Here is a 14062-nt window from a genome sequence, read left to right on the forward strand (position 1 = left end):
AACAACCCCCACCCCCCCCACCTCTTCTAAGCACACTTTTGGGTGATCTAAAGAACTTTACAAAAAAATGTTCCCAGTGCAATCATAGGATGATAAAACCTTTTGGTTTACACTCATTTATAATGGTAGATACACAGTACATGTGCATGCACAACAGAACACACTGTAGATTAAAATCTCTACAGCAAAACTGTAAGAGATAAGGAGAGTGATTGAATGTCTGTAGTATTTACAAAAGCAGGTAATTTACAGGGGGAATTCATGGAATGCTTAAGTATGCTGTATTTTTTCTTCACTGTTACTACTTTAAAAGAAGCCTTTAAAGTGCCTTTTCTGTTTAATACACAGAAAGTTTGGATAGCTGAGCGGGAACTTTAAAACTCATTTGCAAGGTTCTGTCAAAAAGTTTTGGGTTTTTTTTGTTTTTTTTTTTTTGTGTTTTTTTTTTTTTTCCTTGACCTGCAACACTTTCAAGTATTTAAGTTGATTATTAACCTCCTTCTTACTATTCCAGGCCATTGCCTCCCAGGGCTAACCCTGGTCAGGGTACATTGCTTACGATGCATCACAGCCTTCCTGGAGAGCAATCTGAACAGGGGGCTGCGGGGAGCATTTTGGATCGAAGTGCTCGCATCGCTTCCAGAGGGGGTCAAGATCTCCAGCCTGCTACCCACTGAAAAGACTGGAGGTGAGGCACTGGAAAGTGCCGGGTTAGCATCCAGCTGGATGGGGAAAGGGGAGGGCACGGCCAAATACCGGGCTAGGGGCTTCACCCTGCAGTGAGGGCGCTCGGCTGTTTCCCACCCCGGGCCCTCCCGCTGCAAACACCGAGCTGGCTGCTTTTCGGAAACCTTGCTGAAGGGCGTGCAGCCTGGCCTTGGCAACGCACTTTGGCGGTGCAAGTGTTCACTGAAACCAGTGGCTCACCTGCCTCCCAGTGCATTATACACTGTGTAGTTTAAATAAGCACGATAATGAAGCGGAGAGAGATGGCTTACCTTTTGCCCTTTTACTCCACTGCAGTCACATTTTCCACAACCGGAACAACCCTGAAAATAAAGAGAAATTGAGAATTAGTTGTCTGAACTGGATGACAGGCAGAACATACCACAGTGAGCCAGGGATGTCAGCGGTGCCACCCTGACTGCAAGGCTGGTCAGTGTGGGGAATGTTCGCTTAAACCCAATGCAATACTGTTTTATCTTTATATATGTACACCTCTTGTCTCAGTCACAGTCCAATAAAAGATGCCTTTGTAAAATAAGAAATAAACCTGCTATAGCTTTTAAGCATAGAAAACTGTTATATTACTTCTAAATCATTGTCTTTTGGGTCACCATCTAAAAATTAAGTAATTTTTATAGCATACACACATACTCTGCATCTAGCAATCTGAACGTCTCAATTTAAAACAAGTGGATTCTCCTCCAGGATTCTACAGTCACACGTTCAAAGCCCAACATAATATTTAAAACAAAATCAATTCAGTCGTAGAAGCATCTCTTTAATACCAGTTAGTTAATAAATGGCTTACATTCTGCATAAATACTTAACCTCTATAAATAAGTGCCATTGCTTTGAGGAGAAAGGGATCGTGAAACTGCAGTTCATGATTTATCTTCTACTGATTTTTTTTTTTTTTTTTAATCAATAATTATCAACCTTCAGCTAGGAAGAGAACAGTTTTTAAAGGAAGTTAAATACTGGTATGATTACCACAGGAGACTACACGAAGAAGTATGTCTGGGCACACTTTATAAGATCAAGTCAAACCACAGCCCGTCAGAAAACAAACTGCTCCTAACGTTATTTATTAGAGATGGAGGCAATTGTTAGTGTTTACTGGCCAGACGATGTCAAGCTCCAGGATTCTGGCCTTGTTTCTTACATCTACCACATTTCAAGTGATCTTCTTTCTTTCTTGCCCTCTATGATGACTAAGTGTAATTGTCATTATAATGGGAAACTTTCCACTCAGTAAAAGCACATTTGTTGCAGCAGGAGAATGCATAGAAAACATGAATAAAAATATAACCAGTCCAAACTATTCTCCAGTAGGTACTATAGAGATCCTTGTTTTCTGAAAGGCTTTCCTTTGGACATCACCACCTCACGGGGTTTCTATGCTAGATAAACCAAAGTCAAATACAGCCAACTTGTACCTCCAGAAAATGATGGTACTTCAGCATAGATGTTGACAGACTCCCAAGTCTATCTGGATTCTGTGAAGTGAAATTCTGGAGGGCAGGTGGATGCGAAGATTTGGGAGAGAGGTGTTTTCATCTCAGGAGGGGAGGAAGGTGGACTGTGCGGCTGACCTTGCTAGTCCTGACAGCTAATCTCATCACTTGAAATACTCCTAAGTGCCACTTCCCTCAGAAGTGAGGGAGAGAAGATCTTGATGCAGGTGTTTAAGGAAGGGAGCTTAATATTAATAAACATTACTAAAACCTCTCATGACTTTGTTCACATAACCCTTAAGATGGAGACTTGAGAGATCTGGAGGTTGGTTTGTTTGGATCAAGTCAACAGCAATCAAAAGACAGGGATTTCTGTGATAAAATCATAAAAGAGACACTCATTTTTTTGAAGAACTTGAAAGGTGATAATATATGAGAAAAGTCAGATTAACTGATGTACAGGTAAAGCTTACAGCTGCTTTGTGTTACCAAACTATTTCGGTGTACATAAGTGCATCTGGGCTACTCCTCACTTTTCCTCCTCATAGTCATGGAGAAACCAGTGAGTAACTCAGCAGTCTGTTGTTTTTACTGTTGTCATGCCTCTCAGAAACAAACCAGGAGGAAAACACGCAAGCCATCTGTATCACTGAATATTTCACCAACACACAGGAGATCCTTCAGCAGCCCCGTTCAGCCAGGAAGCAGGCAGGGACAGCACCGCTCCAGAGCCAGCTCTCCGCACGGACACTGGGCACATGTCCCTCCACACCTGCAGGCTCCGCACTCTACTGCGACCTCCGTACTTCTGGGAAATTAAGAGCAAATGTACCTAATCCATTCTGAATTTGGAACACCTCCAACGAGACCAATAAACCTCATTGCTCTGGAGAGGTAAATAATACAGTAACATTTTTTACTCGGTAAATACATTTTCTTTTAAAGTAAGGCATCAGAGAGAAATTGGGGTTTAATACTGAAAATAAAATTATTAAGGCTGTCCAATCAAACTAAAATACCAGCTCCTGAAAAATCTGTTCCTTTTGTTGAGAACTTTTTTTTTGTATGTAGATTCACTGAATTCGTTGTTTGAAGTCAAACTTTCTCCATATTCACATAAAACAAAAGTAATCAACTTTTTTTCTCTTATATTATTACAGCATTTTACCATGCTATATTGTAAATGCACAGAAAGATGAAAATTAACACTGACTACGATAAGCGTTTATCATATGCTGCAGAAAGAGAATGAGATCCGAAAACTATGCCAACACATGCTGCAATGCCAACTCAGTACTGACTAGGAGGGAAAAGTGCCACCCACTGAATAATGCGCTTTACTTCTTGCAGTACATGGTTATGCCTGGAAAAAAAACATTGGGCCTCCCATCTCAAGAAATGACCCAGTGTGACCTCTCTTGGTTTTTCAGACCCGGTGAGATCACAGCTGGAGGACGCATGCTTGCAGCTCATACTTCCTCCTCCAGCATCATGTAGAATGTTATCAGCTTTATCACCATGTCCCATAAATTCAGAAGAAGTCTGTTTTAATTGCATCTGGGAATGTAATTAAAATACGTCACTGAATCATTATAAACATCTGTTTTCAAGTCAATCCCTGCATGCTTCCTTCAGCATGATATTTAACATGCACCGTTTTAGAAAAAAATATGTTGTTATTTATTTTTAAGTCAGGTTTTGTTCTTAAATTTAGCATGGCCAGAAGAATGGACTTGTGCTTTTGGGTCTCAATTTGTGATCCCAAAAATGACGCCATTATATTCAATTTTTCCTGTTTCTTTAGCCTCAGATTAGAATAACCAAAGGAGAGGAAGGTAAGAAGGTACCTAGCACTGGGGAGCACAGCTGCATAAGGCCCTGTGTGAAAGAAACTGGCTATGCCAGCACAGGCCACCTGTAGTACAAAACTCTGCCTTTATTTTACAGTAGCATCATCTCCCACTATCACTGGCTGTAACCTTTGCAGGTGGGTGAAAGCCTGGCCAACAATGACAGCCATCACTGGATAGCATTATCCTCAGCTACTAAAATGTATTTTTGAATCTGAGAGATGTGGTAACATTCTGCGCATGCTAGGAGGAAGTATGAGCTTCTTCCTCTTGGTCCTCTGAGAAGATGGGAGGGCCAGACTGGAAAGGTCAATTTAGGGAGGTCAAAGGGGCATTTAAGTAATGAGGTGAGAAACTGAGAGAGAGCAAGATGGTTACAGCAGGTACCGGAATCAGGGTCTGGGTTCAACTAACCCAGGGTAAGTACAAACATCTCTACTAGTCACTGCAGTCTCCTTCTATTCAATGACAAGAAAGCAGCATTTCTGGGCTGGGATCCATCACACCAGTTTGGGATATTTGATTTTAATGGAGATGAAGCACACCTTGGAGGACTAAGCAGAAGAAACTCAAATGGGCAGAAAGGAGTATGGGCTATGTATGAGAACAAGGGGAAAAACTGAGAGAAAAGTGGATATGGAAGATAAAACAGAGGGCTAGAGGTTACTGACAGAATGGGACAGAGAATAACAATAGCTCTTCATTCCTTGTAAAAAATTAGAAATTTAGTTGAGTATCTTTTGAACTGTGAACAAGGAAATCTGCATTTCTGGTACTCATTTAGGAATGACTTCAGAACCTTACATAATCAAGTCTTCAATGGGAAACTTCCCCCTGAAGAAATAAACATCACAAGGTAAGTAAGATGAAACGATGTAAATTCTTGCTTATTTCTAAACTTTTATGATTTTAAACCAGTCTCATGATAGGAAGAACCCACTTCATGATTTCCTGCCACACATGACTAGCGATAATGAGACAAAAGAAGAGAAATAGTTTTGTCCTATCTCCCAGACATCCTCTTCGAAACAACACTTTCCCCAGGAACTGCATGGAGCTTGGAGAAATCACTGCTGTCCTCCAAGTGCCAAAACTGAGAAGGAATGGTGTCGGGCAGGAAGCATAATCTGAGGCGGGGGAGAGTGGGGTGGTCAGGGGGATGAGAAGGCAGGCTCTTTATCTCTTGTCTAAAAGCCAATTACAGACTAATCCAAAGATTTTGGCCAGGTGCACCGTGATATACCACCTACTTTGCATGGTAGGCTAGCAGTTTTTAAACAGCCATAGCTACCTTGCACCACTGACCAACCTCTCATGTAATATTTGATGACACTCATTTTATCTTACTCCTCCCACAAAGTATCAGTCAGCCCAGAAGCTGCAGGTCATTTTAGCGATACAAATTGCTTCATTTTTTCACAAGCATTTCCGTTCCATTTCATTCTCCCAGACTGTCTGCAACTGATAAGTTTAATGAATCACGCCAGCAAATCAGTATAAAACTATAAAAAGATTATGTCCCTTTAACATTAAGCATATTAACATACTACATGCAGACTGATTATTTGCCTAAAAAAAGAGTGATCCATTTACTGTCATACTAACATAAAGTTCTAAAAAAGTGCTGTTAATGAATGGGGGTCCCAACCTGGACCTCTAACTTCCATCAATCACATCCTGAGCCTTAGGAGTAACTAGGCCCTGTCAGTGACAGAGCTGAAAAGGCTGCTAAAAGTTCCTGCAGCAGATGGAAGAAACTCTACTCTGCAGTGCCGCCTATAAGACATCTGTCAGATCGTAGCTACAGACTTTTGTTGCGTTTTGCCCGGGTTTCTACATCCAGCTACTTTCCTGGCATTTGAGGACTACTGCTTGGAACTTGCAGATGAACAGCCAGATGATCAGCCCAGGAGGGAAACGACTGCCGTATTTGGAAATGCAGCATTTCTGGAGGCTACAGAGATCTCCAAAAAAATACAAAGGCCAAGACAGTTCTTGGACACTCCACTCTCTTACAGAAGTGCATTTTTCAAGACAAAAATGTAGTTCTCTTTCACACAACATCAGCTCAGACTCTGCTTGTGGAGTTTCAGTTACTGAGCTGGCTACCAGCTTAGGCTAATTGCACAGGTATCAATCGGGTTCAAATCTTACCCTGTAAAGCACACGTGTAAGGTATAAATTTAATAAAATTCTCACTGTTTACTTAACTGGGTTCATGTTAAAAATCTCATTCCAGGGAATGTAGTCACTTCCCCTTCCCAAAATATAATGTCTTTCAAATGACTGAAAATCATGTGAACAGGTGAATGGTGACACTAGCACAGATATCAAAATTCTCTGGCTATTCACAATGTTTCTAATTCACAGCTGAAATGCTTCCAAAGTACACAATATTCATAATTATTTCATCTCATGAGTCATTCATTATAAAATGACATTTTCTGTTTAGACATGACATTTAAACTGATGATGTTTCCTGATGAAACAGTGTAGATTTCTCACTCTACATCGCTTTAGTTCAAACCCCAATTTGAGCTGATTTCCAATACCAGTTTCAAGTTGGAACACCAAGAATTGCTATGCCAAGAGGACGGCTGTTTGACAGTGATGGCTTTAAGTCTGAGTCTCCTCCCACCACAAAATCCAACCCCTTTGACCCCTATGCTAACCTAGTTTCAATGGCAAAGGCCAAGGGAGATTTATCCCTACATAGCACACACTGCACTTCTTCCTAAACACACGCATGTACAACTCACGTAGCTGACATGAGAACTGGATCAATAATGTCTTCAAGTTTCACATCCCACCGAATACAGAAATAGGGAGGTGATGCCAACTGCAGGACACTTATCTTGCATTCCTCTCATATTTTCTTCTCTCTCCACAATGTCAAAATAGCTCCCTGGCTGTACTACTATTCTTGTCTTTACTCATTAGATATAACTGTATTGAATGAGCCAAACTGCTTTTCTGTGTGTGAAGTACCATTAGAGGAAATCACTGTTATATTCCAGCTAACCTTAATATTTTTCTTACCTGATTCTGAGGTCCATTAACAACTTTTAAAAAGTCATGTTGCTAAAACTTCTTATTTACACTTAGCTAGAACAAAGAGGATAACAAAAAAATCCAGACTGTCTTAGCAAGTTAGTAAAATTTAGCTACACTCCCTTACAGGAGTTGACACAAAGCCAGTTGTCCCGAACTGATGATTTGAACTTCAACTCTCAAAATGGTTTGGGAAAAAGAACATCTACCACACCTTCATTTTCAGGACTTAAATCAAAGAACAGAAATTGAGCACAGTTGTAATTTCATTTGAAAACCCATCAATTTCAGATGTCTATGGACATAAATAATGGATGAAAGGGAACATTTAATCATTTTATAATGTCAGCAAGCTCCAGTGCTTTCTCCTCACCCAAGTCCTTTTTAAAAACAAACAAACAAACAAATCAAAACAGTTGGCAGCTTATCTTCATATTCTTTTTTTTTTTCTTTTTTTCCCAGCAAATCATGGGTAGATTTCAATTATGACTGTTCAGGGAATTCCCTGAACCAAAGGATGGCTTATTGGTTTTACTCTTTTTACCTTCTAGGTCACCAAATAAGTTCAGCTCTAGTCAGCAATCACTGTAAGTTTCTGTCATGTAGTAGCTATTTAAAGTCCTTGGTTGTGTCATTTCAATTTTCTGTAGATCCAGTATTCACAGAGCGCAGAACAGTGCCATTCAAGATGTCCCATGGGATACCACCTGCTTGCAGCTGCCATGCCAGGTGGCCACAGCTCTCCTCTAGGTCCTGGGTTATATCTGCTAGGCCTGTGTAAATATCTCGAATGACATCAGATGCCTACATTTAAGCAACAGAAATAAGTGTAACCCAATAATCTCCAAAGGCTCATTAAGCTTTGGCATGGATAAGAAGAATTAAAACATTCATTCTCCTGAAGACCTCCTATGGCTGTAGGCTGACGTACATGAGTAGGACAGAAGGAAGCAGAAGCGGTCCCCGCTCATTTCTCCATCAATGCAGAGCAGTTCTCCTAATACATCTTCTAGCGACAGCTTTAGACCAGATGAAAAATCTTCTGGAGCAAACCTACACAGTGGAAAACCGTGGCACTTCATGGTTACTAGTATGTCAGTTAAGTATCCCTGCTAGCCTGAGGGAAATTTTAAGTAAGTCCAAATTAACATGTAGATAATATCTGAATGGAATGTCAAGTTACTGTCTGAAATATCACTGTGCATGATGAAATTTCAACTAATTACAACAATTCAGCTCTGGTTTTATTTAAAAGCCTTGTACAAGTTTCAGAAAATCAACTGATTTTAAGAAAATCTCTATAGAATACCATCAGAAAAAAATTCATGATGGCTCTTGGGACACGGGGGAGCTGTTTGTACTTTTTGGCAAAGTTTTTTCTGTTTGGCTGGAGGGGAGAGGGCTGTTTTGTTGCTGTTGTTTTTAGTATTACCAGAATCCTACAGGATGTTCATACAAAACTTGCAGACAGACCACAGATTCTTATCGGAGATCTCCAGTGTATTTTAGCCACTCAAAGGAATATTAGTTAATTTTTAATTTTTAAGTGCTTAATATTAATTATTTATATGGGTTTTTTTAATGTAAATTATCATTGGTTGGAAGGACTTTGCTAAAACAATGTTAAAAAAAAAAAGAGTTACATCTTCTTAGTCAAAAGAATACCACTTTGCTGGAGCTGAAATGTTTTGTTGCAGAGACCTAATTTTTGACATTCTTTTCCCAAGTCCCCAGGGGTCTGTCCTGGAGGTAGGGTCATGGGAGTCCCCTGAAAGCTGCTCTGTGAACATGACTTTCCTGTTGGTGATGTGAACATCATTTTCACAAAGCAATGCAAATCCAGGGGGCTTCCAGTTAGTTCACAGGAAATATAAAGTTATTCCTGCTATTCCATATTTGAACAAAAACGACATTTAAAGCAACCATTTCCTCTAAGTACATTCTTTTACAGGAAGCTCTGGAAACAATCAAGGTATTTGCTTGCTTAGTGAAATTTCCAGAATATCAAATTATACCACTCAGTTCTGCACAGCTCAAAGCAGATAACTGGTTTGTGAATATTAATGGCATTTTCGGTACAATATAAAGCCTCCCATCAGCATCATCTACTAGCAGGTCTATTTTCACAGACTGTCAAATATTGCTTAGCCTCCAGCAAACAGAGAATACTGTATTTATCAAGTGAATATCGATCCAGTAGGGTCTGTACCCTTTTCCTATTTAAGAACATCACTTTCAATTATATTTTCAAATAAGTGAAGAAAATTCCAGGTTCCAGTAGGATCCTCTGATGTTAGCCAGTGGTGTTACTTCACCAACAGTTGAGAATTGGTGCATACTCCAGGACTTTCTGACATCCAGTGACAATCACTTTCAGGAATACGTTTCAAAGGGCACGCGTCTTCCTAGATTAAGTTATGGTAATCATTGCCAAAACCCCCCATCCTACTCTTCTACTTTGTGAAAGGGCAAACTGGATCCAAGTGAGAAGCTCTCATTCCTCATCTTGCTAACTTAAAAAAACCCAAGGGGAGGACAGTAAAACCTGTTGGAAACGACCAAGGCTGTTGCAGAGCTTACCACTCACCTCATATACAACTACTCTGGAGCATAGAAAGCAAAATGCTCCTTGCCCTGCACAACACAGATCCAAACACCCTGACTTCTAACTTGCCTTTTTAGTGTAACTTGTGTTAGCAGTTACTAGGCATGTAAGCTGAAGGGAAACCAAATATCAAACTTCATTCTCATTCATGAGGCGGAGTGATTGCAGCCTCTGAAACAAATCAGGTAAGTTTGTCTTCCTTGCTGGCTTCTAGGATGGATCCATGCAACCACTTCCAGCATCTGCTAGAGGTACAAGGCTGGATCCAGCCATAACCTGGCAAGATGGAAACAGTGTCATTACAGTGGTGTTCTGTAACCGCTGCCTCTGCCAGCAGCAGCCAGCAATGCCAGAGGCACAGGTGATTCAATCTTCTTGCTGTCCTCTCAGTAAACCCACACCCGCAGGGCTGAACCGCCTCGTAGCTTCGCTGGCTTCTGTGCCTTTTGGTGTTCGGTGCACACCCCCATTTTCATAAGCCCAAGGGTACCCATAAATCCAAGTATGAGTGCTTGGTGTGGTAGGAAGCCTGCCCCAAAACAGCTCCAGTGTGCAGGCAAAACCCAACACCACCAAAACTAGGCTGAGGGAGAGGCAGCGGTGGCTGCCATGCTGGCAGGCGATGCAGCCCCTCCTGGCCGCCCTCCACCTCTCAGCACTCTCCTGACCCAGGCCGGAGGCAGAACCGGGCTGAGAGAAAATTGCCATGGCTGACTCCCTCCTTCCCTCCTCTCACACATGGCGGCCCTCTCTAAGCAGCACTGGGGAATATGGGAAGAGATGGCTGCTGCTGCTGCCGGAGCAAGCCCTCATGCCCGCAGCCTGGGCCCAGCCCGACCCACTGGAGAGCAGACAAACTGCAGCAGCATGGCCAGAAGCAAATTTCCTCTGCTGTGGGATATTTTCTCAAAAGGTGGAAAAGAAAGATATCCCTCTTAATGGCCACGTAACCGCCCCGCTTCCTTGCCTACAGTTTCATTCACCACTGCGGTTAGCAGGACACAAATGCGCAGCTGCTGTTTTAGGCGCCAAGCATTACACCTGGCATGGCGGCAACCCCACCGAGCCCGCGTGTGCTGCTGAGGGCCAAGAAGGGCCCAGGACCATCCATGCAGCTGCGGAGCTGTTGCCCTGATGGAGAGGCCACCTCTTTGCCACTCTATCCACAGCCATCGCTAAGTCTTCCCCTTAATAACCAGTACTCGCCTGGCCCCCAGCACCCCAACCTCCCTCAAGGCTTTTTTGTAAACCTGAAAGGCAAAGCAGATGCCTGGAGAGGGATACTCACGAAGCCAGTGAAGCCATTTTGCAAATGTTTACAGCAAGTCCATGAGTGGTGCTTTCCCTTCCATTAGCTGATAAACATGAACAGCAACATAAACAAATACATTTAAAAGTAACAGCTTTACAACAACACAGCACTGGGAAGCTAAGAGCTTCTTCCTTGGCCGTCCCTGCCTAGACTAAATAAACAGAGAGGCAAAATCCTCTTAGTTGGGATGCACACCAAAGAATGTGAGAAAAGCAGAAGATAAACTGGACTTCTAGGCTTGGGCCCAGAGAATAAACCCAGGTGATGTACAATCCAGCACAGATACAGACTGCCATGTTTTGAACTCACACTGCCTGAGCACGGCTGTCCTTGGGCTGGGTTCTGAGCACTGCGTTTTCACATATGCAACTCCTAATTTCCAGTTAACACTCCCCTGCCACGTGATTCATCACCAGCAGAGAAGGCTGTGCGCACATGCAGGTAACACCACCATCATGGACTGGATCTTGCCGAGGAGGCCTCCTGCCTCCATGTCATGTACGCCACGTGAACGGTGTCCGTGTGCTCCTTCTTAGTCCTCTGCTCCCCATCACCAGTTCCTTACCCTTCAGCCCTCCCCGAATCTTATTTTGCACGATTTAGGAAACAACGTAGCTTTATGGGGATATGCCCTACCTGCAGCAAGGGTGCTGCATGTGCCCTGGCAGCAGCTCCTCAGCACGGGCAGACTGCTGCCACAGAGCCGCTCCCTGAAGCTGTGGCTGTACCTGCACGACATGAACATTCCCAACGCACAGCCCCGTCTGACAAGAGGTGGTGCAGAATCCTGTTACCAAGAAGATTTGTCCCTCCATGTCAAACGCTGCAGCTTCTGCAAGGAACAGCTTAAGGGAAGTCCCCACTGACCCCCACGGCATATTGCAGGTATATAAAACTTGCCATTAAATATAATAGTAAATTGATAATGATTAAATACAGTTTGTACTTCACAACACTAGATAGGAGGGTTAGCTCACTCATCTCCTCAATAACACTGGGAAAAAAAAACAGGTAAGATAGAGATAGCCTCACTCCGGCCAGCAGACTCAAAGAGTCACAAGATTGTTAATGATCAATTAATTGGTACATTTTAAGAACCTTACGGTATTTCAGAAACAGCAGTAGTAGCCACAGCAGTTCAACATCCTTGTCAAACACAGGATTTAAAAAGCATGTAAGCATGTTTAGTCTACTTAGCAGCCAGCCAAAATACACAAAAAGTTTAATTTTACAAACCTACTTTTCTTCCCCACAGATCTTAAAGCTCTTCCAAACACATTCAACCTATGGCAATACCACTGTTACAGTAAAAAGCTGCATTTAATTGCTCTACTGAAAGATTTCAACCAATTGTTGAAGACAGCCAATTCTAAAAACCGCAGCATCACAGGGCAAGCCTAAAATTGGAAGAGTATTTCCTAAAGTGAAATATGCTTTAGGAGTATTTGCTTTATAAACCTACCACAATTTTTGGACTGGCAAAAGTACCAGAAGTTTACCCTATGCATTTTTCTCAAATATTTTAACAAATTGACATTCGTTAAATGCTACCTGGGCATCTTCTCTTAAACTCCAAGTTACAACTTCAGTTCAGTTAAACTAGTAATTTTTGCAACAATTTTTCAGTCATTTATGTTTGGGCTCCTAAAAAGCCGTAAGGGGAAGCACTGCTCTCTCTGCTCCTTAACAGGCCACTGAATTCTGTCTTTTGCCCCTGTCAAGAATGCCATTGACTATGAGCTGCTTTCTCTTCAGGACACATCAGTATCTTTTCTCATAAAGACTCTGCACACTCCAGAAACAGTTCACTCAGTTCTAGTTACATTTCAAAGAATATTATTCTGTTTTTGAAGACCCCAGATGGATATGGCCATGGCTGCTGAAGAATCCCAACTTGCAAGAGATACATATCTTAAACGCAAATCTCATGGTTTTACAAATGCCCTTGCTCAGTAAAGAAGTGAAGACTCAACTACTGCTCAGAAGCACAAAGAAGACTAACCAAGGGCAAAAAAGCGCTTTTTCTCTCCTTTGCTGTTGCAAACAAATGATCCCAAAGGCCTCTATTCCTCTCTGAGAAGCACCAGCTAAGTGGTAATACTCAGGGGCTTGTCCAAGTGGTGCCCTTTAAGAAAGGGTCTACAAAACAAGCTGAGGAAAAAAAACTCAAAAAAACCCCACAACTCTCAAATCACCTGTAAAATTCAGCAACCCAACAGATAATTGAGAAGCAACCTCCAAATCACTGTTTCAGTTCCCAAGTCCACTTTGCAAGAACTTTCAATGACCCATAGCTGAGGCAGCACCTCACATCTGGAACGAGGCGCTAGCTCTAGATCCTGTACTGGCAATGCCAGGAGCAGGGAAATGTCCCCCTCAGTGAGCACCTGCCTGTCTCTCTCACAAACACTCTTAAGGCACCCACAAGTTATGATGGTATATGACTCTCATGTACTTCACTTCAACAAGAAGAATCAACATGAGCTTTACCACAGCCTGATCTATGGATTGCAACGCTCCTCTGAGAATCAGGAGCTATGGAGAGGAGTCCACCTCTTCTGCTACCAGACAAACAGCATTATCAGAACAAAGGGATGTAAAAGCTAACAATGACTTGTATGACTTGCAAGAACTCAGGGCACTTGGGTGTGTTAGGCTTATGTGAAGTAGATGGATCAGATCCCTTCTGGGATGTTACCATCTTCCTCATTCATCAGATGAACATCAAACTTGCATGGGAAGGAAGGAGGGCTTAGGTGCAAATTAGATGGTCTAAATCTCACACTTTGTCCCACTAAACCCACACTTGAGGTGTTAACACCTCCTGTGGGATAGAGTTCTTAGTTAAGAGCCCTACAGCATAAAGGTGTTCAGAGAAAGGCAATGCAAATCATCAGAGTAGACTTTATTGCCATGTAGTCCTGGAGCTCTAACACTCTAACTTGCTCTGAATTCAACCTTTACATAAACACACCAGAATATTCCTACTAGCAGAAACTATAATGTCAGCTCTCTCTATACAAATAGCTCTTTAGCGCAGAAAACATTTTCACTTGCAAGTGGA

At 42.2% G+C, this 14062-nt stretch overlaps 1 protein-coding gene across 1 annotated transcript in view; it reads right to left on the minus strand.

Annotated features, from left to right (window-relative positions):
- The window catches only part of COL4A1 (collagen type IV alpha 1 chain), a 128757-nt gene that overhangs the window by 73785 nt on the left and 40910 nt on the right, over positions 1-14062 (minus strand). The window contains exon 2 of the mRNA XM_042805978.1: positions 999-1049. Within this exon, the coding sequence (XP_042661912.1) occupies positions 999-1049 (51 nt within the window). The remainder of the gene's footprint in view (positions 1-998; positions 1050-14062) is intronic.

The sequence above is a fragment of the Tyto alba genome, unplaced genomic scaffold, assembly GCF_018691265.1.
Source record: "Tyto alba isolate M040663 unplaced genomic scaffold, T.alba_DEE_v4.0 Super-Scaffold_45, whole genome shotgun sequence".
NCBI classification, from domain to species: Eukaryota; Metazoa; Chordata; class Aves; order Strigiformes; family Tytonidae; genus Tyto; species Tyto alba.